This window comes from Bombus huntii, chromosome 8, assembly GCF_024542735.1.
Source record: "Bombus huntii isolate Logan2020A chromosome 8, iyBomHunt1.1, whole genome shotgun sequence".
Classification (NCBI taxonomy): domain Eukaryota; kingdom Metazoa; phylum Arthropoda; class Insecta; order Hymenoptera; family Apidae; genus Bombus; species Bombus huntii.
The window spans coordinates 4,395,333-4,417,596 of NC_066245.1; the positions used below are offsets into that span (position 1 = coordinate 4,395,333).

General features: G+C 42.3%; 1 protein-coding gene across 3 annotated transcripts in view; it reads left to right on the forward strand.

Moving 5' to 3' along the window:
* Nucleotides 1–22,264, forward strand: part of LOC126869058 (protein dead ringer) — a 139,149-nt gene that overhangs the window by 28,404 nt on the left and 88,481 nt on the right. Inside the window, exons 5-6 of one of the 3 annotated variants that reach the window (XM_050625190.1) lie at nucleotides 15,980–16,183; nucleotides 16,722–17,093. In XM_050625190.1, the coding sequence (XP_050481147.1) occupies nucleotides 15,980–16,183; nucleotides 16,722–17,093 (576 nt within the window). The remainder of the gene's footprint in view (nucleotides 1–15,979; nucleotides 16,184–16,721; nucleotides 17,094–22,264) is intronic. The other 2 variants (XM_050625191.1, XM_050625192.1) reach the window with 2 other exon arrangements.

Genomic DNA, 22,264 nt, shown 5'->3' on the forward strand with positions numbered 1-22,264 from the left:
TACCTGTTGGTAGATTCGTCGATGATTCTACATAAAAATTATAGAAGTTATAGAAAAGTACAAATTAGAAGATCCAGAAGGGTCGAATATCATAACGATGGACCCATTCTATTGCGGAAGCTGTACACTCGTTAAATTTATTACCAGCAGAAGACTTGTGCAATTTCCGTGAACGATCGTGAGATACGCGTTTCAATCGGTCGTAAATAACGCGTGCATTCTGCCTGAAAATGTGTTTTCGTTCCAAATCGTCGATCGCAGCCCAAGAAAATTGAAGGTGGTGAACATCTATTAAAATACATCTGTCGCTGAATCGACCGATAAACGTTAACGACACGGAAGCCACTCGCTCTTCCGGAATCGTATTGAAATTGAAAGTTGACCGCACCGGCTAATTTGCAATCTTTTCCACAAAATTACGAGCCTCGCCGTGTTCTTTCCTCGATTACAACACGCTATACAAGAGGCAGCTATGTCAAATTGAAGCGAACGTAGAACGATTTCGAAGCACTTGGTAGTAGATAAGCAAATGAGTAGGCACGCGCTTCTGTTCTAACGCTACCACGCTCCAAGGTCAAGGCTGTTTCTTTCCAAGAGCATCTGGTATAATCTCGTGCTGCGGTTCTTCTCGAAAAACTCATAGGATGACTGCGTTGGGTATGTTTGGAGATACAGTCCCGGCGATAAATAAACTCTCGATGCGTTCGTAGTCATCGACTCGAATCGAAGGTGGAGAAAAACTTGGAGAAACAGAAGAACTTAGTGTTATTTCAGCCATCTAAGCTTCTACAGATTAAAATTCAATCTTGAATTTTGTATAGAATATTCAAGCTTGTCGTATATTAAAAAGACACTATTGACTTCTAGTATAACGAGAAAAGTATAGGAGGACGTCGTGTTTTATTTCGGCAAGAACAAATTCGTAAAACAGAGAAACGATTTGGATCTTGTATTGAGATTATTTGAGTCAGCAAGTAGGCAATATATAAGAGTTAGTAATAAAATAAACAATAAAATAACTTGTAGAAAATCACATACACGCGCTACTGATTTATGATAATTACAATCACGAATACTAGCATCGGTTGAATAAACTTTTTACCCTTTGGATACAAGTTATACCTATCTTTGTTAGAGAATTATGGCTGTCAATGTACAATGCACAATGTACATGATATATTTCATCGTTTATTACGTCTAACCAACAACGAATCGAATAGCCTATTTTCAAACGTAGGTCTCGTAAAAATTCTTCATAACCGAGTTTAATGATTAACCAAATCCAAATATTACACCGACTCAAATAACTCTACATTATCGTCCAGTTACGAATTGAAAATCTAGTTAAGCGGCCGGCTAGTAATCTCGCGACTGCCTCCGAAAATGTTTTCCGGTGACTCGAGTGGAAAATGTTGCCTGTCGACGATGTTCTTCTTATCGGAGAATGTGTCTCAGATAACCGGAAAAAATTACAGCGGGAACACTTAAGAAATGGACAGCCGGTCTTACGTATCTCTTTCTTTCCTCGTGGACTTTCGGTTTCTACTCTTGAAAGCGTAATCGAGAGAATTCAACGTGCGTCTTCTTTTTCTTCGTTCAAGGTCTCGTATCAAAGAACACGCGTTAAAGTTGTTGCAGAGATTTAATAAATTGTTTAATAAAATGATCCCTTGTCAAGCGCCAGGCCCTGATTTCCACGTTGAATCCAAGAGCAAGAGCATGGATATAGGCCTCGTGGGTGTTCGTTAAAAATTCCTCCGATATCCGATGTCGTTGGCATTATTTCAGAACGTTCGTCGTCCTGGTCGTCTTGGGGTCGCCACGGCAATCGATCTTACTTTCCGCCCGACAGCATTTTTATTTTATTTTCGTGCCGATGATAAATGCGCAGATTACGCGCTCGCCCTGGCCACGATGGTGTATCACTGTTAAATAGCTCTTCGCCTTGTGTTTTATTTTCTTAGCCGCTATATGGTTGTTACGGGCGAGATGTTACACGCGTATTTACACGCTGTTTTCGGCTAGAAACGAGCTTCGTAAAACAATACGTGGCGGTACGTTGCAAGAACGCACACCTATATTAAATATTTGCCACTATTACGATAGAGAAGATTGTGCGCGGTGAAAATCGGTTGGACCGTATTCGGCAAAGCGTCGAAAACAATGGACAAGTCCAACACACTGTAGGTTGAGTGTAAGCTCGTCGAGTTCCTCGAATAGTTTTCCATAAATTCGTTCTATTCTCGCGGGCGGCGACCGACGAGTCCACAGGCATCTCGGTTATTCTAGGTTATGGTCTAAGACAGACGGTTTCGCGGAAGGAAAATCGGGGATTAGGACGGAGAAGACATGGGGGAAAGGAACGATGAGCGAGAAAGCCGATCATGTGGTCGACAGATGGTGACCTCCCGGTTCGTTGACAATAGATTTTCGAAATTTTCCCTACATTCGAAACCAAGGACAGTTTCTCGGAGTGCTTGTTTTGCCGCCTTAACGAATTCCTCTTTAATTACGCCTTAACGTTTTTTTTTCAAAGGAATCCTTCGGTCCTTTATTTTTTATATTTATAAATCGCGTTTTTCAGTGTGTCGTATAGTGATCGTAAATACTCGACGTTGCTCAGCAATATCAAATAAAAATTCTATTAGTAGATAAAAAAATGGTTGCTAATATTAATTTCTTTTTCGTATTCCTTCCTTTTTTTTGTTATGGTCCCTGATTTAATGTTCAAAATGGGCTACTTTATTCGTCTAGAAATAATAAATAATATTTGAAAATGTACAAATCTGTTTGCCTTCGATCCCATAATCTCCTGTCGGAAATATCTTTTTTCTTCGTGCATTCCGAGATAAAACGTAAAATTCACGATGTCTCTGTGAAATATCTCGAGTATGGTTTTCCTGTCGCCATCGTAATCGGCAATTCGTGATATATGCGAACGACGTTGGGTCAGATAAGACAAGGGTGGCTAGAACTGGATAGAATGTTCGTTTCGTTCTAATGGACATTCCGTGCGTGCCCTTGGGAATCTTATTTTCTATCCCTGTCACTTCTACCAAACCTAAGCGAAGGCACGTTCATCGCTAAAGCAAACAACCCAGCAATCGCGATTTCTCGATAAACTGAGGAAATATCTATGGAAAATATCGGTATTGCGGGAACGGAGAGTCAATTGACTGTGAGTCAGCGGTTGGGCATACTTCCTAAAGAAACTGTTGGTCAGAGCGCAATTAGTCCTTCAGGTAGCCAAGGGTCCCGAAAATTCTCCAGAAAGAATCTCAAGGTCTGCGAGAATGAAAACGTTTCGGGTATGGTCACTGAAAAGTAAAACCGACGCCAAGGTTCACATGGTTCCTTTTTCGGTACCGTTTCGTCGGTAGAATATACACGTAAAGGATAGCTCCGTACTTGTGTTTAAATTCGTACTGGAATTCAAGGTGGTCAAACTTGTAAGTTTTCTATGTCGTTGGTCGTCTAGCTGGATGAGTTAATGGACCGTAAAATCGCATCGTGGTCTGTCGCTTTTCTTTGCGTTTGTTCAGTGCCACCCCTTAGGCGCACGTGGTCTAGTCGAGTCTGTTCCTGTTCGTGCATTTCAAATCATCGCCAATAATTTCTGAAAGTTCAGTCACATACGAACGAACGATCTTCGGGTTCTTAGGAGACGTTATAAATAAAGCTCGGATAACAAGTAACGGACTCGAGAGGATGATAATATCCAATAAATTAATTGGAAATTCGAATTCGTCACTGTCGAGGTGAGATGCGCGTACCAAATAACATTCGACGTGGAACGATGCTAAATATCCGAGAGACCAGCGTTTCGCGAACGCTATTTATCGAGTCTGGTCGGCGCGGCGGCTCTCTCCGAAAAGATCGAAGACGCGTGGGAGGCTCTCGCGTCGCTCGATCTCTTGTTGTTGTGCACGCACGAGAAATCGGATCGAGAGATGGTGATACAGAAATACCGAATAGTTGTCTAAAAGTGTGTGACGGACGGACAGCTGGCCGTCATTAAAACCCCATTAGCAAGGAGCTCCCCTCTGGACCACGTAACGCAGCCCCCAAGTTCTAACAATATCTTCCACGATGCTCCGCCACCACCCACGCTATTAATATTGCTCTATACCCTCCCCCTTTGGCGGCCAACGCGGCACACCCGCCCCCTCGAACTCTGCCCCGACTCAGCTTTAACCCTCTCTCCTCTACCGCGGAATTCGCATCAACTCTCAGCTCTTGGATTTAGATGACAATTATTACTCCCTAACAGTCTCTACCTTAACCTTCTCCGCGTATGTCATCCTTAATGCTCGGATGTTTCTCGCTGTGGCAACGATTTACTCGAGCTACGAGAGTTACAATTATTTTAAGATCGTTTACCTGCCGGTGGCGACTCGCTCGAAATATTTGATTCGTTAAAAGGCAATCGCGATTTCTTGTAAACGTTTCGACGACTAGATTTTAGATGTCGTTCCTTCGTTCTCTCTGTAAATCATCACGGCGCATTTACATACGACCGTGATACGAAAATAAATCTTACGCGGTATCGTGGGTCAGTCTGGTAGAAATTCCGCGCGAAATAAAGACGCTTCTTATTCGACGACCCTGATCGATCAATCTACTTCTTTCAGCACCTTGGCTGACGAAAAAAAATAAAAGACCAACGTCCGCCGGCTCGACTGTGCGACTCGCTATCCGTCAAAGCGTGGTTCGCCGGAAGCCGGGGATATGTGGGTCAAGTTCGAAATAACTATACGGCACCAGAAGCCTCTTCTCTATGCGCCCCGTTTGTCGTGCTATCCGTGTTTACTTTGACCAAGTACATACGCCGGTATTTCACGCCAATTTTCACGTTTCATGGACCCAAAAGCGTGTGAATTTTTCCGCGGCTAACATGCTGCTTCGTCGAATTCGATCAAATTAACTAAAATTTTCCTCCACTAAATGGAGTTTCGCATTACGCTGTTGGCCATGTGTATTAAGATTATTCGTTACATTTGCTGAAAAACTCGAGCAAATTTTCCTTTGTTTAATACTTTACATCGGAAGACGTATGAGCGAAGTAACAAATCTTACGCATTACCTATAATCATTTCTATTTCCACTTATACATATTTGTCGTGGAAAATATTTCCATATAAACCCATATAAACAGAAACCTGTTCGGAAAAAATGTTACTTTTTTGTCATCGGAAGCAAAAATATAGGGGTATCCGGAATTCTTTGGAATTAAGTGATTGTTCGTAATGTATAGGGAACGATGGCGAAATAAATGGGTCTGGGATTTGACCATTCAACAAAGCTTGGACGGTAGAATTCGTCGAACGGTGGTTCCTCATGCGGTGTCCAGGCGCAAAAAATGGCAAAAGGGTCGAAAAGCAGGAGAGAGAGTGGTCGTAGAGCTTTCGAACAATAAGAGGGAGATGGGACGAGTGTCGAGGACGCCCTTTCTCGCATTTGCTCGCTCCAAGACCGAAATAAACGTTTGCTCTCGACCTCTCCTGCTCGCTCCATCGACGGACTTTTGGTGGCCGTGCGTGGCGAACGGGAGGAGGGCAGAAACGAGGAAGAAAGAGAAAGAGATCGGTGCTTGCCTTCGGTCTTTGTAGCGGCAGATCAAACTCGGCGGGTCATTAATTAAATCTGGCGGAGCAGCCATCGTCCGTCCGTCTTTCCGCCGCGTCTCCGATTTACTTTACACGAAATACGCCACGGTTATAAATATGGCTCTCGCGATGGGGACCCTTTTCCCCGAACTTGATCTTGCGGACCGCCCTCGGAGTCAGGGATACGGTATAAGCTCTCCCTGACGTGCCCGCCGATCGGGACAGCTTTTCTCGCGACTCACAAAGCTCCAAACGCGACACCGTCTTTGCCCGAACAATTGGACGGACGCCCCTCTATATCCCGTTGTCCTGTCAGCTCGCTTCTTCTTTTCTGTCTTAGTTTCTTTGCTTCTCGACTTACATGCTGACAACGTGATCCTGTATCTGTGGGGAGATTTGCGCGAAAATTTGGCGGTCGGGGTAGGCGTACATTCTTAGAACGCAAGTCGAATTTTTTTATTTCGAAATATTTTTTGCTGTTCTTTTTTTGTTTCGATATAATTTTGTTGGATATCCTGTGCTCGTATCGGAAGACTCAAAAGTATCCCACTTCTTTTGGAAACCGATCTTTACTAAGAGCTTACGTGGTAATTTCATTTGTAGATAGATTTGTGCGAAGATTTGCTGATCGAAATACGCATCTATTTTTGCCATGTCGTTCAACTTCTTTCGTTCTTATCTTTTCGTCCTTTCTTGTTTAGCGTGTTTTAACGATAACGTTGAATCTCTTGTTCTGCATTCGTTCGAAAGGATTTTTTTCTTTTGAAAACACCTTCTGACAAGATTTACCTTCTGGTAGTCTAGAGGTCGATTTGTATAAAAATTCAACGATTCAAAATGTCCACTTATCATTGTCACACTGGTTAAATTTCCTTTTATTTCTGTTCGTTTACTTCACGATTTCATTTACCGCGTTTCGATACGATTACGTTGAATTTCTTGTTCTGAAAGGATCGCTCCTTTTGGAAGCACCCCCTGCCAAGGGCCAGCGAGGTTGCATAAGCGTAGATTGATAAAAATAATTCCTGCCTGCCGTGAGATCTCGAATCTGGCAAACACGTGGAACCAAGATACTCGTAGAGGCCGCATAAACTGTACTCGCGGGTACTTAACGAATCTGATCATTTCGCTCCGTCCTTTCGATCATTCCTGAACGACTATTGCGCTCGAATTAACGTAACGTTGGTCCCTGTGGAAAGGTCGTAAAAAATGCGAACGTTTCAGGTACGAGGATCGCGAGCATGTTACTGGACAAGGTGTCCCGTAGGAAGCTTCACCTAAATAGACAGGTTTGATCGATGCGCCTTCCCGGCGATATTGATAAATAAAGGCGATTACAGCGATGACGATTCCGATGGTCAATGAATTTATATACCTGACAAAAGCCCTGGCTGAGCCGATAAATCAGTCCCCTCTTCCCCTTAAGTCGTTCTCTCCTCCCCGACACGATGGTGACCGGCAGGGGTAATCTCTCAATCTAAATCGATCGATCTGCCAAAACGACTCCGATTCGGAGCTGTTTATCATCGACCACTTATGAATTTGCTTCACGAACGCACGAGTACACGGGTAACTCGTTGCGTACGTACACAACGAGAAGATCTGGTGATGAAGCCGTGATCTCTACGTGGGAGCACCGCAGGGGGTCCGAACGGAACTCGTGTAGATACTTAAACTTTCGTTTTTATTGCGCGTTCGATGAACGCCGGGGCCATTCATTAAATCGTTGCACTCCTCCAACGCTTTGCTCACCTACGCGCGCCATCGTGTGTGGGTAAACGGCGCTTTGCGTAAAAGCTCTTTGAGTTATTGCATCAAACGTTTGCTCGAATCCATCCTCGTTTTATATAGCTCGTGTTTCTACGTTTCTTCCTCCTCTTGCATTTGCACGCTCGTCTTTGCATGCCGAGTAACGATACAAAAGTAATATCAATAAACGTGAGTCAAAGTTTGTACGCTTTTATACGCTCAAGATTTCCGTGATAGCCACGATTCGTTTAATTTCCCTTCTTGCTATCACGCTCATATCGCTAACAGGAAGATTGACTATTTTATGTCGATAATATTGACGAACTGTTTGAAGAAGATATTCTTTTCCCGAGAATAATCAGTGGTGCAGTTTCCTGGTCATCGAATCGAACAACCGCACGAAATTTTACTTTTCTAGCTACGATATCTTCTACGCTTAATATGTATACATATAGCAAGTTATTTTTGATCGTTTAAATTGTTAATAATCACCTACGTGAACGATGATATAACAATTATTTCCATTTATTTAATTTATCGCTAGAAGAATACGGTGGAATATGTCCGTATTTCAAATCGTTTGACCATTATATTTATCGAAATGGCGTGGACATAAAATCTAGTATATACGGGACGTGCTATAAAGAATATGAGCTGTAACGAAGGTGAAAAGAGGCAAATTATTTATACGTATGTATATAAAACCCTAGTAATTAACGTTAAAATTTATTCCAACTGCTACTAAAATTCGCATAAATCTCACAATCTTGCTAAAAAAAAAAAAAATCAAAAATATCGGAGTGGTCCTAATTCATCTACCAGAGATTACAGATAGCGTTCGTGAACACGTTCGTTCGGCGAAATATAAAATAATCATTGGAAACCCGTTTTCTCGTTTGGACGTTCCCGGTGTTACCGGTTTAGGAAATTAGTTTGATAACATTCCCGATAACGCGTTCCATTTCGCGCGTGTTCCAAGCCGGTCGTACTTGGCAGTTTACGCGTTTCAATTTGCCACGAGCGACGAAGACGCGTTTCCATTTTCCGTGGTAATAAAGATTTCGCAGCGTGTAGAGGGACGCGTCTCGCGATGAGGGCTCTTGCGATTACGCCGTTTCCAATTTGCGGCTGCTATTTACGATAAGAAGTTATTTATTTTATCAAATCTGTTTCTTTCCGTTCCAGAGATTTAAAGCCTTATGTTTAAAGCCTTGGACGCGTTAAAGCACAATTGTCAAAGTCGTAAAGCAAACCCGTATACCTACGATGTACAGTGGGAAAGATCGCGCGGTTTGACAGAGAACAAAAAAAAAAAAAAAAAAGAAAAAGAAAAAATGAAAAAGGGAAAATTGCTTAACGGTGCAACAGAATTTTAGTCGGAGATACAAACGTCTGGTCGTTTGATGTATGACGCGGTACCAAAATCATCGCGAGCTCACGACTCTTTGAATAATCGGCGAATCGCGCGACGCGATGTTCTAGCCGCGCGATACATCTCGCCGCGGTTCGCGCGAGTATAAGGCCAAATTAATCGTCCGTGTAATACGCCTGGAATTGCACTATTTCTTCGTTTCTCGTCCTCCCTTTGTGCACTGGCTACGCCCGACACTTCGTCACGAGGACACCAACGAACGTCTAAACGAGACTTCCTCTTCCTCGCTCTTTACCTTCGTTTAGTTCCTTCGCTATCAACTACGATCACAAAATATGTGTGGGAAACATCCGATGTTTTCCACGATAAAATCAAGAAAAACACAAAAATGTTTTATCCATATTTTCGTTTTAAACATATTTTAATAAATAATTCCTACAAATTAAATTTCGAGATCTGGTATTGCGGAACGCTTGGTAATTAATCTTCGTGTCTTCCTTTTCACAGCGTCATATTTTTATTCTCGAGCGCATTAAATGTTAATCCAAAGCAGTCCTTGACCTTTTGTATTAGTAATTTTTAACGTAAGTGAATGGATATTGAATCTAACAAAAAAATATATAAATTATTTCTTCTCTTCGTTCGATCTTTCATCGTTTTGAGACGATTCTTTCATCCTCGTCGCCTAACAAATCGCATATCAATTCTCCTTTCCTTTATTTGATATTTCGCGTATCAAGAACGATACGCTCACCTCTGCTTCGCGCGATATTTCCTATCAGCTTGCGAAATCGAAGCTCGGTGCATCCACACGACCGATATCCCGTGAATTAATTTATCGCGTCGAGGAGGAAGGTCAAGTTTTCAACGTTTGCGACAATAATGCTAACGATATCAGAGAACATACATATATATACATATCATTGCATAAATTCGAAACGCTGATGAGGACTATTTATTAATATGAGGATAGCTTCGGACTCTTGAAACCTAACTATAGTGAGTTATAAGGAGGAAACAAATTGCGTTATATAATAAAGAAAAAAAACACCTTGATTTATTCTTCGCGATACTTCAAACGTATCGTGACAACTAAATGATATATCTAACGAAGATTATTCCAAACAAAAAATAACAGGCAGTTTTTCAAAGGGCAATGTAAAATTGGCGCGAAACAAAGGAGACGATAAACTGGTATTTCGTTGAAAAAGCGAAGGGTTCTGGATGAGCGGTGCGATTACAAGACAATAATTAGAATATTTAGAGACGCGCCACCCGTAGCGCCTCGAGCGTTTAGGCGATGATTTACTGGCCGCGGTGTTCGCGTACGCGCGTGTCTAGGGATCCACGCGCATGCATGAACGCACGGTCGCGCGGGCTTTGTTACCCAGCTACGGGTACACCCGCCAAGCGTGCAAACTATAAGGTATAAACAATAAAACAATCGTACATAGAGCGGCGGCGCGGCAATAAATCACGAGAGACTCGGTTATCTGCCATGGCTCGTAAGCGTAAGGGATAACGCGTCACGGCCTGGCCTCCGGTAAATTTAGCTATTGTCGTGCCTAGGATATATTAAATCTCGTTAAAACGTCTTCATGAAGCCGAGGGTTGACTTTCAGGGAACGGAACTTTGCTGCTTATAACCAACTGCATCATGGTCTGCCATGCTCGGTCACGGTCTCTCGCTGATACCCGCCCATTTTGTCACTTTGACGTTTGCGTTTCTGCCTTCTGAAAAGAATGCCGTCGCTTTCTCTTCGTTCAACTTCGTTTTCGAATACACTACATTTCCAACTTCTTTTATAGTATCCGAAAGTTTTCGGCAAGTAGGTTCCAACAATACGCTGGTTGCAAGAAGTAAATTTACTCGTATCCGTTCAACGGCAACATATTCTTTAATAATGTTAATTAAACCTGACGCACGCGTATCCAACCAGGTAACAATCCATTCCGTCAATCAAGCTCCTGACGATACACGTAAGTCGTAAAATATGTATGTGCAAGTAAATACCGCGGGATATGCACGAACCTCGTGTAACGCATAGCTTTTAAAACAATGATTTCAACACCTTGAAACCAGTATCTCTTGATTCTACTCGTCAAAAGCTATTAATACGTTATGAAAAAAGGCGCATGTTTCGTGTATGCGCCGAAAAAGTTCAGCCTTATTTTTCGTTTCTTTTCAGAAGGTATTTATACGTCATTCTCGTAACGTCAGTCAAGTGACGGTCGAACGTTTGACCGTCGAAGTGAACGTTCCGGTCGCTGTATCGCATTATTCTTTCGTCGATCACCAAAACAGCACGAAAAGCGGATAACAATGCAGCGAAGATCGAGAAACGTCGAGAACTCGTGACCGCTCTCGACGTTTAAAAATCTCATTTGCGCGTCGTCTTTTTTTGATCAGTCTCGGATCGAAAATAGACGCAAAACCGATAATTGGACGCGTTCGGCGCCTAGACGTCATCTGGTTTCGCGCTTCTGCTCGAGTAAAAGAAGACGACGATCCCGGTGATACATGGCGTCGCCCAGAGTAGTACAGGTGTAGCTTTTGTGGATTAATAGAGAGAGCCAGCTCCGCGTGAATAAACCTCTTGTGAGTCGATTAGCTGCCCACGAGCCTATTCCAGACCCCAGGACCCACGCGTTTTCGGTAGGCAAACCTAGGAATTATGCAGCAACACAATCATCCACAGGTATTCCCGGTGACAGAAACGTAGGAGTGATTTTTCTTCTATGGATGAGGAACAGGCCGCGCCCACTTGTTTACCAAGGGCAACAGTTTTACCTGAAGCTTTGCCCGACCTGGCTTAAGTCACAGGACCACTCGCCGCGCCACTCTATTGATTTATTCCGTTCAGCCAGTTTCAGGGACCAAGGAAAGAAACCAGCACGACACAATATGTGTTCCTCTAAAAGATGGTTTTTAGGCGGAACCTTGCGAATTCAGTTTCCGTTCAAGCGTAAAGAGAATTTCTAATTCATTGTTCTATGGGTTTCTATTATTCCGTGTGATGACTCCAAAGTTTCTTTCAACATTGGAAAGCGTTACGAAACATGAATGTACATCATCCTATCTGGTATTCGGAAAGAATTTTAAAACTTTGGCAACGATGCGATGACATCGATTATCATGTTAGAATCTTCATTATCGAAACATCGATTAACGGAGTGGATCGATCAACGAAAAATTTGATAGTGATATTGAAATTGGATAACAGGAATTGGAAAGTGAAAGAAATTACTAAGGATTTATTCGAAAGTTTTATTTTTGTTTAATATTAATATCTAGAAAACAGCGTGAAATAAATGTTCTCTCGTGGAAACAAAGTCATTCGATTATCCAAACAGTTCCATTATATGTGAACAACGCGTGTCACGATCGTATAGTTTGAATAATCAGGATTTCGTCGTATTACTAAATTTTATAAAAACCTCTTATAGATTAAATAGAAATGTTTCTGCAATCTGCCACATTCGATTAAGATATTTGAAGCTATCAAATTTGACAAGCATAAAGGAAGACATATTTTGTTAACTCTGGAAAGTGGTATAGTCGATCGCTAATGAAAATTACGTTCGAAACCAACATATTTTACAGATAGCGTTATATAATCAAATATGCCTGCGTTTCGGTCGAGGGTCCCGTAGCAAGAAATTCGAACACCTACGTACGAACAGCGGTTCGTGTTATAGAACAATGGTATATATTTCGAACGCCTCTACCGTGATTATCGTAATGACGCCAGTTCTCCTCGAGCATCCAGCAACCTCTTCAATGATATAGTAATTTGTGGGCCGCCCCGCGACGCGAATACCGATGCGTCCAGCGTCAAATGGCGTCATTCGTTTTCACGACTGCCACTCTTTCTCCACTTGACTTTCTATCACGTACTTTCAATTTTTCATGAAACTACCGACATTCTGCGATACCGTGAAACTTTCACAACGTCTTATCAGAAAGAGAACTCCAGTTGCGGCTCGTTCGTTGCACTTGCTAATGATATCGAAATGCGATGCGTCCGGTTCGGCGCAGAGTGAGTTTTTTTTTTTCACATGAATGAGTTCCACGCGTGTTTCAACAGTCCGTTCCATTATGTATATTTTCTAACAGCAAGACCGTAATTTATACTATAATCGATCTCTGCTATACGTCAAACGCTAGATAGCAGTTAATCTTTTCATGTACGTGCTATATATGTAATTTTTTGAACTTTAAATTGAATCGATCTGCTCGGTATCAGAGACGTGTTGTAACTCGCATCGCTTTGCGATTTGTAATTTTAGTGTATCTACGCGATTGTCAAGTATCTGCGATGATCTTTGTTCTATCCGTATGTGCGTCTTCTGTAACGTTACGTGCACGAGAATCAAGACAGAATAAAAAAAAAAAGTCGTTTGAATCGAATCGCGACGCGTGAAATGGTAAAAATCGTGGTCGTTTGAACAATATGAGGAGAGTAGATTGGAATCTCCACGATTGTCCCACTGGATAGGAATTCGACGGACGAGGTTGCTTCGTATTTGATTAGGATTCCATCAAGCGAGGACCATCGTTCATCGGTGACCACCTCGAACGGTCAATATTATCACACGTGCTCAAAACGCCGACAGAGGGACCGTTCTTATATCTGGTCGTCTCTCGCTTCGATCACAATTCGGTTTTAGATCGGAACCATCAGTTGGTACATCTTGCGCGGCACCTGCATCCGATAGGCATATATTTATCCAAGTCCGCCCTTTTCAGGTAGACGATCGCCATTTGAATACACCCGGAGATTCGATGAATCTATTTGCATGCACGCCTCGTAGATAAAGAGGGCACACCTTCATGGGACAGCGAACGCCCCCAGAATTTTGTTTCCCTGGTTCCCTGAAAAAGTACAAGGTCGTTTAAAGGGAAATTTTTACCTCTGGTAGGCAGGCTGGGTGCTTTTAACGCCCGGAGCGGAATTTTGCTTATTCTTACGAAACGAATTTCTATTTAATCCTACAAAATCTTTTAAACATTTTCTTCGCTTGGAAATTGATCATATAAGACGCGGTGAAAACTCGAATAAATGTTCTAGAATACTTTCAGTTCCTTTAAAACTTTGAATAGAAAAAAAATAAGTGACTTAATTTTCACAGAAAGGATTAAGAACGAAATAAGCTTATTGTTTAAAATTATTTAAAATTATTTGAATGGACGTCGACGAATGGATGTAAGTACACGTTTAACTGGAAAACCAAGTGAAATGACAATTTTTGTAACGTACTGAATTTTAAAACTGTCACCCTGTAAAAGCTGGAAATATGATTCGTCGTGCTTTTTTTTTCTACGAAGTCTTTATATTAGCATATCATAGTTTATGCTTGACATTAGATAATCACCGTAGTAAGCTGATGTCACAACATTCAAAATTGCAACCGACGAGTGTAATCGTAGCTATTGAACTCTTTCGCTTCTTGCGTTAAACTATTTCTATCCAGTAAAGCCGTATCGCGAACGAAATTTTCATATCGAAGTGATATTTTTAAAGGGTAGCAGTGAAATGTATAACGACCGAATTATCGCGGTTAGTCGTGACTATACAACACGATGACTGTACACTGTAATCTTTGGACTGCATTTACCCTGCCCACAGAAAGTGGTAACAACTAATAACGCGTCGCGATACGATCGTGAGAAAGCAATTGTCGGGTTCTGAGATAGCAACGATTCCTCCACGAATGTAATGTCTACCATAAAAGATTCGAGGAGGCGATAGTTGGAAACGAATTAGGCATATTCGTAAAAAAAAAAAAAAAAAGAAAAAGGAACAAAGAACAAACGAATTGAGAATAATTCAAAGTGCAATTATTCGTGGTGTCGTGTGTACTTACGTTTGAGAAACGTTGGGCCGATCGTAAGGAGGAACCGATTCCGCGACCGAGACAACGGAACATCCGTTTTTTCCACGCATTTTACGATGCTCATTTCCGTTCTCGGTAATGTCACTTCGCATAGTTTTATCTGGTGACCGGTACAACGTGCACGCTCGTAAAACACTTATGACACCCGTAGCATAATAATGCCGCCCGATAGCAGCTATCTTGCCATATAGAAGGCCCACTCGCCATTTTCCTAATTAATGTTTAATGTTCCCGATATCTTGCCCTCTTTACTCACGATTATACCTGAACCGTTGATATCGCGTATCAACGCTCCCAGGCTTTTCTTTAACCCGTACAATCATGGAATCAGGTTAAAATTTGCGTAACTGTTATTCGACAGATAAACAGAAATTAAAGATATTACCGGTTGTATTTTAATCTTAATGGCTTTTCGGTTTTCCTATGAGTCACCCGTAATGGTTCGAATGCGCATCATCGAACGAAATATCGAAACTTATTTTGCTATCATTAGCTAAGCTATCGAGTAAAAATGTGCAATTTATACCAACATGTTGACACGTGAAAGTTGTATATGAAAAATACAAAGAAGAGGAACGTTTTCTTATCCATATATCCACTTCGCGAAAGTTATCCAAATTCTTAAGAAATAGATTTATTGACATTTCTACGAGGAATTCGAAATCGATCGTTTCGATCGGCTTGATAATTTTACTATTAACCCTTCCGCAGTGTGACACGAGAGAAACTCTGGCAAGCTGTTAAATATAGTATCTACCATCGATTTCGTATTTCAAATCATTCAGGCTGAAGAGACACCACTCGCTAGACCTAAAGGCTAGATTCAATTAGTTATCTAAATTAATTATATTTACTTATTTATAATACATAACTATAAAATATACTTATCTATAATAAGTATTAACTTATTATAAATAATTAGCCGTGTCAGTGCGCCACGCCAGAAAAAATTACTGAAAATTCTCAATGCGAGAACTGTTATAAATTGCATATGTTAAATATATTGTAATTATTACCTATTTGCTACAAAGAGTCGCGAATATAGCTATTTTTCATATGTGATATCAGTAATATGAAAGATATCACCTTGAATTTATAAAATTTTTGTGAAATATTTCAAAATAATCTCTCATTGTAACAGTGTTGCTACCTAATTACGCATGTACATATGTATTTATCTATTTCAGCCTGATGGCCTAGAAATTAGACGTGGCTTTACACAGTTTATAAATATAAAAGAAAATTAAATAAGCTTACAGATAACTATAATCTATATAATTATGGTACTGCGTAGTTGCCTCAAGGAGAACAATGTTGACAGGCGTTCTAACCAGAATCGTTAATCTGTTTTCAGTCGCATCAGGAGGAGGATTTGTCAGATCCAGACCTTCAGGACGAAGAGAGCGGCGAAGAATTACCTCAGCAACCACTTCAGGGTAACACGCACTCTTCGTCGGATAATGCATCCGCACAGGCTAATACACCTACTCCATTAGCACACTTGAACAGTCTGATGGGTGCACACCATCCGCACTTTCTGGCGAAGCTGAAAATGGAGGTCAGTGGAAAAAAGACGTTTTAACGCTTGGGTCCGTTCTCCAAGACCCTCGATGAATGTCGTGAATCTCTCGTTAAGTGAGAACGTTGTGTTTCGATGAAGATGGGGTAATTACGAGGTCGTTGAAACGTCGAGTAATCGTTTACGTAATTCGCGGTAGAACTTGATCGAGAAAGAACGTTCGTTGATTCGAAAGGACAGATACGAACGACACACGGGCTTTGAAGAATCTTGACAGATTGCTGCAACTCTGTGACTATTATCCGTTACGAGCTTGGCGCCGTCGTGGCGCTATAGTAACGCGCGTTTCTTTTCGAATATAATAAAACAACGAGACGGTTTTTACGATCTTTACTTTCAACTCGGGATCGTTCCGACTATTTTCCAATGCGAAATTCATCCGTTGTACGCAACTCCTGCTATATGGAATTAGAGCGACATTCGTAGCTTTCCGCGTTTATTATTTTATTCGGTAAAATTAGGCAAAAGTGGATCGGTATGATTAATTATTAAAGTATCGCACATACTGCAATTGCAGTTGAACAATTTTTCACAGGCAATCGATGTGGATGCATTAGCTCATAAAAGCGGATTAGAAGCGTTACAAGTTGCTATGAGTGGAGCCGGATTCAGTCTACCATTTTCATTCCCACCACCTGCAGCGTTCCTAACGCCGCAGCACCACTTGCAAAGCAGTCATCCACAAGCGAGTAGTACTATCATGAGCAGCATTGGAAATCAGTTGACATCATCGGCCAGTTCGCATTCCAGCGAATCATCACAGGGTAGCGGTAGAAACGGTGGAGAGCCTCGTGAGACCAGCAATCATTCGCAGAGTAACTCGACGGGCACGAATCACCAGCAACAGACCAGCTGGAGCTTCGAAGAGCAGTTCAAACAGGTGCGTCAGGCAAGTACTATGGATAGCTTTATATACGTATAGATTGTTCTCGTCCTTGTTATCACGTTCATCAACGAATTTGTCGATATCCGCGTCGATCTCGCTTCTACACCTGGAGCGATTGTTAAAAAAGAACGTGTAATTGAAAACAATCGACGTACGGGCCCTGTGGCTTGTTTAATTGCTCTGAAAGTTTAAACACGACCGATATCTGGGCTAACGGGATCTAGGGATCTGGGGTTCGTTATCGCGGGATTTTTAGCACAGCACCCAGGTTATCGCGCTCGTTAATGCTCTTCCTCTGCCGTGAACGTTATCTCTTTTACAACGTGCGAAGGACCTCTGTTTGTCCAAGATCCGCAGCTGAACATCGAAACGGAATAATTTTTTATTTTGATCTTATACTACTTTTAGCTAGTTGTTACTTATGAAACGACAAATGTATTTGTTCTAGTCAGAATTAGTCTTAATTAGTTAGAATTAGTTCTTAGTATTATAGTTCTAGTATTAGTTAATTAGTAAGAATTAGTTCTTTTATTACGTTAGATCTTCCCTATAAAAGCAAAAGCTCCTATTATTAACAATTGACGAAACGAAAATATTTTCATGGTCTCGAAAAGGTTCGGTTTTCAAAGTAGGTTGGATACAAGTAGTCGGTACAAGAGTTGACCCTTTGTGGATAGAACGGCTCGAAGTCAACCGTATTTTCGTTCATAGCACTGCAACGTGTCAAATTCTAGACGTATGTACATACAAAGATTCTCCGTAAGATAATTAAAATGACACACATATGAGTGCTTTTGGTTCTATCAGTTGCTTACGCCGAACGCGTATGTAAGTTCCCCGGCCAAATTGATGATTTACAGAGAACGTATATATACGGCGGTAGTCCGCAAATGGTAATACCAAGGCGCCAAATTCGGTTCTCTTTGTCAATCGTGTCAGACGCACGCGCACGTATGAGAATCGCGGACGAGAAAGAATCCTAAGCATATTATAAAGCGGTAGCTTTGTGGGACAGTTGTTAGCGGCACAAGGGACATGTAATCACGAGCGGCAAGCGTTCGTGCAAGCAAAAGAGCTGGAAAGAAGTGGTCCATAGGTGACGGGTTCAATTAATGCAACGATGGGAGCTAATTATTATTTTTACACGCGCGGCAGATAATTACTGGCCGACCGTCCTCGAATCCTATCGTCTCAGTTGACAGTATCTTCCTCCTGAATGCGCGAGAAGGACAAAACGATCCACCACACGATCGAGGCTGAATGGGAAGAAGAGAATGAGAGAAATGGACGAGGATTGGAAAAGAAAGGTAAAAAAGAAAAAAGAAGGGTAGAGTGGAATAGAATTTGAAAACAGCGTCACGTGAGATAAAAGCAGAGAAGTGGAAGGTTGGAAGGGTTTGGAGTTATAGAATAAGCTCGGACGCGCATCGGAGCCTTGTTAATGCTTTTTGTCTCGTAGCCTTTACTCGCGTGGATATTTTTGCTTGCGGTCTGTCGGCCAGTCAGCCTGGTTCGGTGTTAGCAGCGGTGGTTTTCAGTTTTTGCAAAGAGGGTGTGGTGTTGGATTACCATTTAGATTGTTCGCGCGCGCCATACGCCGATCTTCTTCCACAGCCTGTGACAAACCTACTTGCTTCATGAACCTTCGGGGGAAGAACGAAAACGCGTGTGGTGCGCGAATACGTCTCCCTCCGTTCAGCTTTCTTGCACCCTTGCCACCATGTTTTCTCTTTTTCTTCCTCTTCGGCGGTAGTTACCTCACCGTTCGTCCCTTGTCGATCGTTTCGTCCTCGAAGAGCATAGGAAAGAAGTATGACCGAGAATTTTCTGTATTTGCCGATGCGCTTTGTCTTTCTCTCTTTCTCTTTTGATCTTTGAAGTCTGAAAACGTCGTGTCAGGGGCTGTTCTCATAGAGAGATCGAGCCCGAGGTTCGATGTCAAGGAGACGGGCCGAGCCTGCGCGAGGCGTATCGTTGATTAAAGCGTAGGGACGACGAGAGAACGCGAAAGACGAACGGTAGAGAGACGAGGAACAAGCGTAGGAATGAAAATGGAAGTCTCCACCTACTCGAAGAGCGGCGCCCGCGTCTCACGGATCGCATCCATCATTCCGGTGGGGGCGTACTTGCCGGGTCTTTAATCTTTCTTCTTAGCGAAGATGGTGGTTCCTTGCCTTCTCTCCCTTAGGTGAGAGAATCTTGCCCCTTTTTCGATGCTGACACGACGCTCCACGTTCTCGCAACTCTCGATCTCCTGCACCAAATTTAACCTAGCATGCTGCGAACGTTGTCGCCCCTCTTGTCGCTTTTCCATCGATTGGAATGCAATTGAAAGCGTCGACTGGGGCAAAGTTATGGCTGTCGTTTTCCGTCTGCCGCTTTCATTCGTCGCGATTGAAATACGGAGCGATACAAATGATTTCACGCGATGTACGCGACTCGCGTCTTTTTTGCTGCCATTCTAGCGATCGTTTCATCGCAGTTCGTTCGTTTTATTTCGATCTTGCCACGTAATCGCGCTACGATCTTTCGATTACGCGAGCCTCTGACGATAATGCCGAATATTAAAGTTCGACTCGTGAATTATACGATCCTGTATTAATAGTCAACGCTAGATTTACGATCAGGAGATTTTTGTAGTTCTTTTCACAATATGTTCATGATTGCGCAACAATTCGTGTAACGATCGTGCAACCAATAAAACGGAGTATCGCAATCGTTAACGCAGCATGAGGATTTATAACACTCGGTAAATATGCTTCTTGTGATCGGTTTGTTTCTCTCGGCGATAACTTTATTACGAAATCGTCCATCTAACGCTTGTATCAATCGCGCAATCGATAAGTCGAGCAACTATGAACATTAGACGAAAAAGTGTATGCGTTGCGACGTGTTTCCACACCTCTCCCCTCTCCCTTCGCAAACGTTCTACGAAAATCGTCAATTACCATCGACGATCATTCCCTTCGTGTTTATCGCGTTATTCGCGACTTCTCAAGATTCGACCCAATCTTCCAAGCTAGCAATTTGCGAACGTTAGACTAAACCGTGATTTCGTTGTAATTAATCGCTCCTCGAACTTCCTACCGATATTCTCAATCACCGTTGATAATCGTTCCATTGACGTTCAGCTTACTAGAAAGAATCATCGTCGACGTAACTCTAGCGTTCTGGGCAACCTTTCAACCTCCGACGAGGCGCTAACGAGGCGCCAGGATAAAAGTATCCAAGCTTCGACGAGTTTATAGTTCTCAGTTGTTTTCTCGAAACTGAATAGGAGGCTTTTCTGTCGAAGACGAAAGTCCGTTTCAATAAACCAGGCCGGCTGGTACGTGCACCCATGGTACACAGACAGCGATGGCTAGGAACACGATCCTCCTCGTCTCCGAGTTGCAACTTTAACTGCACCTACACGTATCTTGCCGCGCATCATCCCTGCTCGCACCACCGTTCACTGACCGTGCACTCCAGCTATCACGGCCAGTATAATACTGTAGCACTATACTTTGCAGCCATTGTGAAATAACTCGTAAAGCTGCAAATTGCCGGGTATTTCGCTGCCATATACCGACGTGTGTACCGCGGCTCTTTACACGGTTTCGCGACCGTGTTAGTGCATGCGTCCAGAGCCAGCGTAATGCACACCCACGAGCGTGTTCTCGCTCGTACTTACACGATGCTTCGGTTAGGTGTGTCGGTTCGAACAGCTTCGAGTTCTTGTAATCTATGCATACGCGCGTCCGTGCATGTGTATATCTTATACACGTATAACCACGCGGGATACGTGTATCAGCCGGTGGATCCTTCTCGCGTTATCATTGTGATTATGCAAATGCGTTATCATTATGCAAATGCGCCGGCACGTTTAAACGCGGCCCACGATTCGTGCGTGGTCGTTTGTCGTCGCTGCTGTCCCAGCTGATGACTGGAGATCGCGGGTGCGAATCACACCTTGTCGCGAAACTTTTTGGCAGAAAACGGGGAGGAGCTGTTGGCGTCGTTGAGATCGCTGGTATTCTCATTGTACGTGTCGTTTATACGTTATGTATACTTAAAGAGAATTACGAGGCAATTGTATTATTACGAAGGTTCTTTCGCACCTTGTTCGGGCTCATATTTCGTAGAATTTGACGAGTTACGAGTCGTAGATCAATGGTACTGGTCGATTTTATCGTATAACAGTAACGTTCGATCAAATGAGATCCTACGACGAAAGTTTGTAAATTACAAATTATTTCGTTATTTCGTTCGATGTAGAATTGTGTAAGATTGTAAAGGGATCTATAAACTACAACCTGTAACTCGTCGATTCGCCGATATTAATCGGTAAATTATTGTGCAAGAAGGCTCTGACGATGTTTTTGCTGCAGAATAAACATATGCAAAGTTAAGTGCACGGCTCGTTCAGTCAATTAAATTCCAAGCTAAGTGGATAATAGGCCTTATATCGCAGGAATGTAACATAAAAACACTTATTTATTCAAATGATTACAACTAGACTGCGGATCTTTGTGAAATTTTATATTCTTACGGACATAATTCAAAATATGGAATCTAAACGGAAAGTTCTTTCGGCTACCGAATCGTCGTGGTAAATGCTCTACTTTAAATATCGCGCTTTGTAGATTTTTTGAATCTTAGATTTCTCCCAAATGCGTAAACATTCGCGGTGTAATTACATCGATGCGATATCGATTAGTTATTCGAAGCTCGAAAAATTGCAGACGATGTAAAAAGGAAATCGGATAGAGAACCGATTATCGTTAATTATCAGGCCATTACCGCGGGAAATCGTAGCTCGCGAACACGGAATAACGCAAATAATAGTTCAGTTTTTCTTGGCGCGTTTGCGAAACAAAGCTTGGCCTCGCGAGTTTCGATGGCCTTGCGATATGGAAAGTTGGACGAGCACAAAAGTCGCTTACGAATATTATACGACGCTTGCACGACACGTGTGCTCCTACGTATCGAACGTTTTGTAATTATCAAACGTAGAGAAATAACCGTCAGGTCATACGAAACGTTATTTCATAAAGTTTATCGATAATGAATACGTTCTACCGAAGTGAATGGCGAACGGGTCGGCGGAGTCTAACCGGTAAACATAATTTGTTCCTCCATGAATCTTCCGCAACGAAGTTACCTCGAAGAGGCTAGTCGTTGCAGCCCCGTTT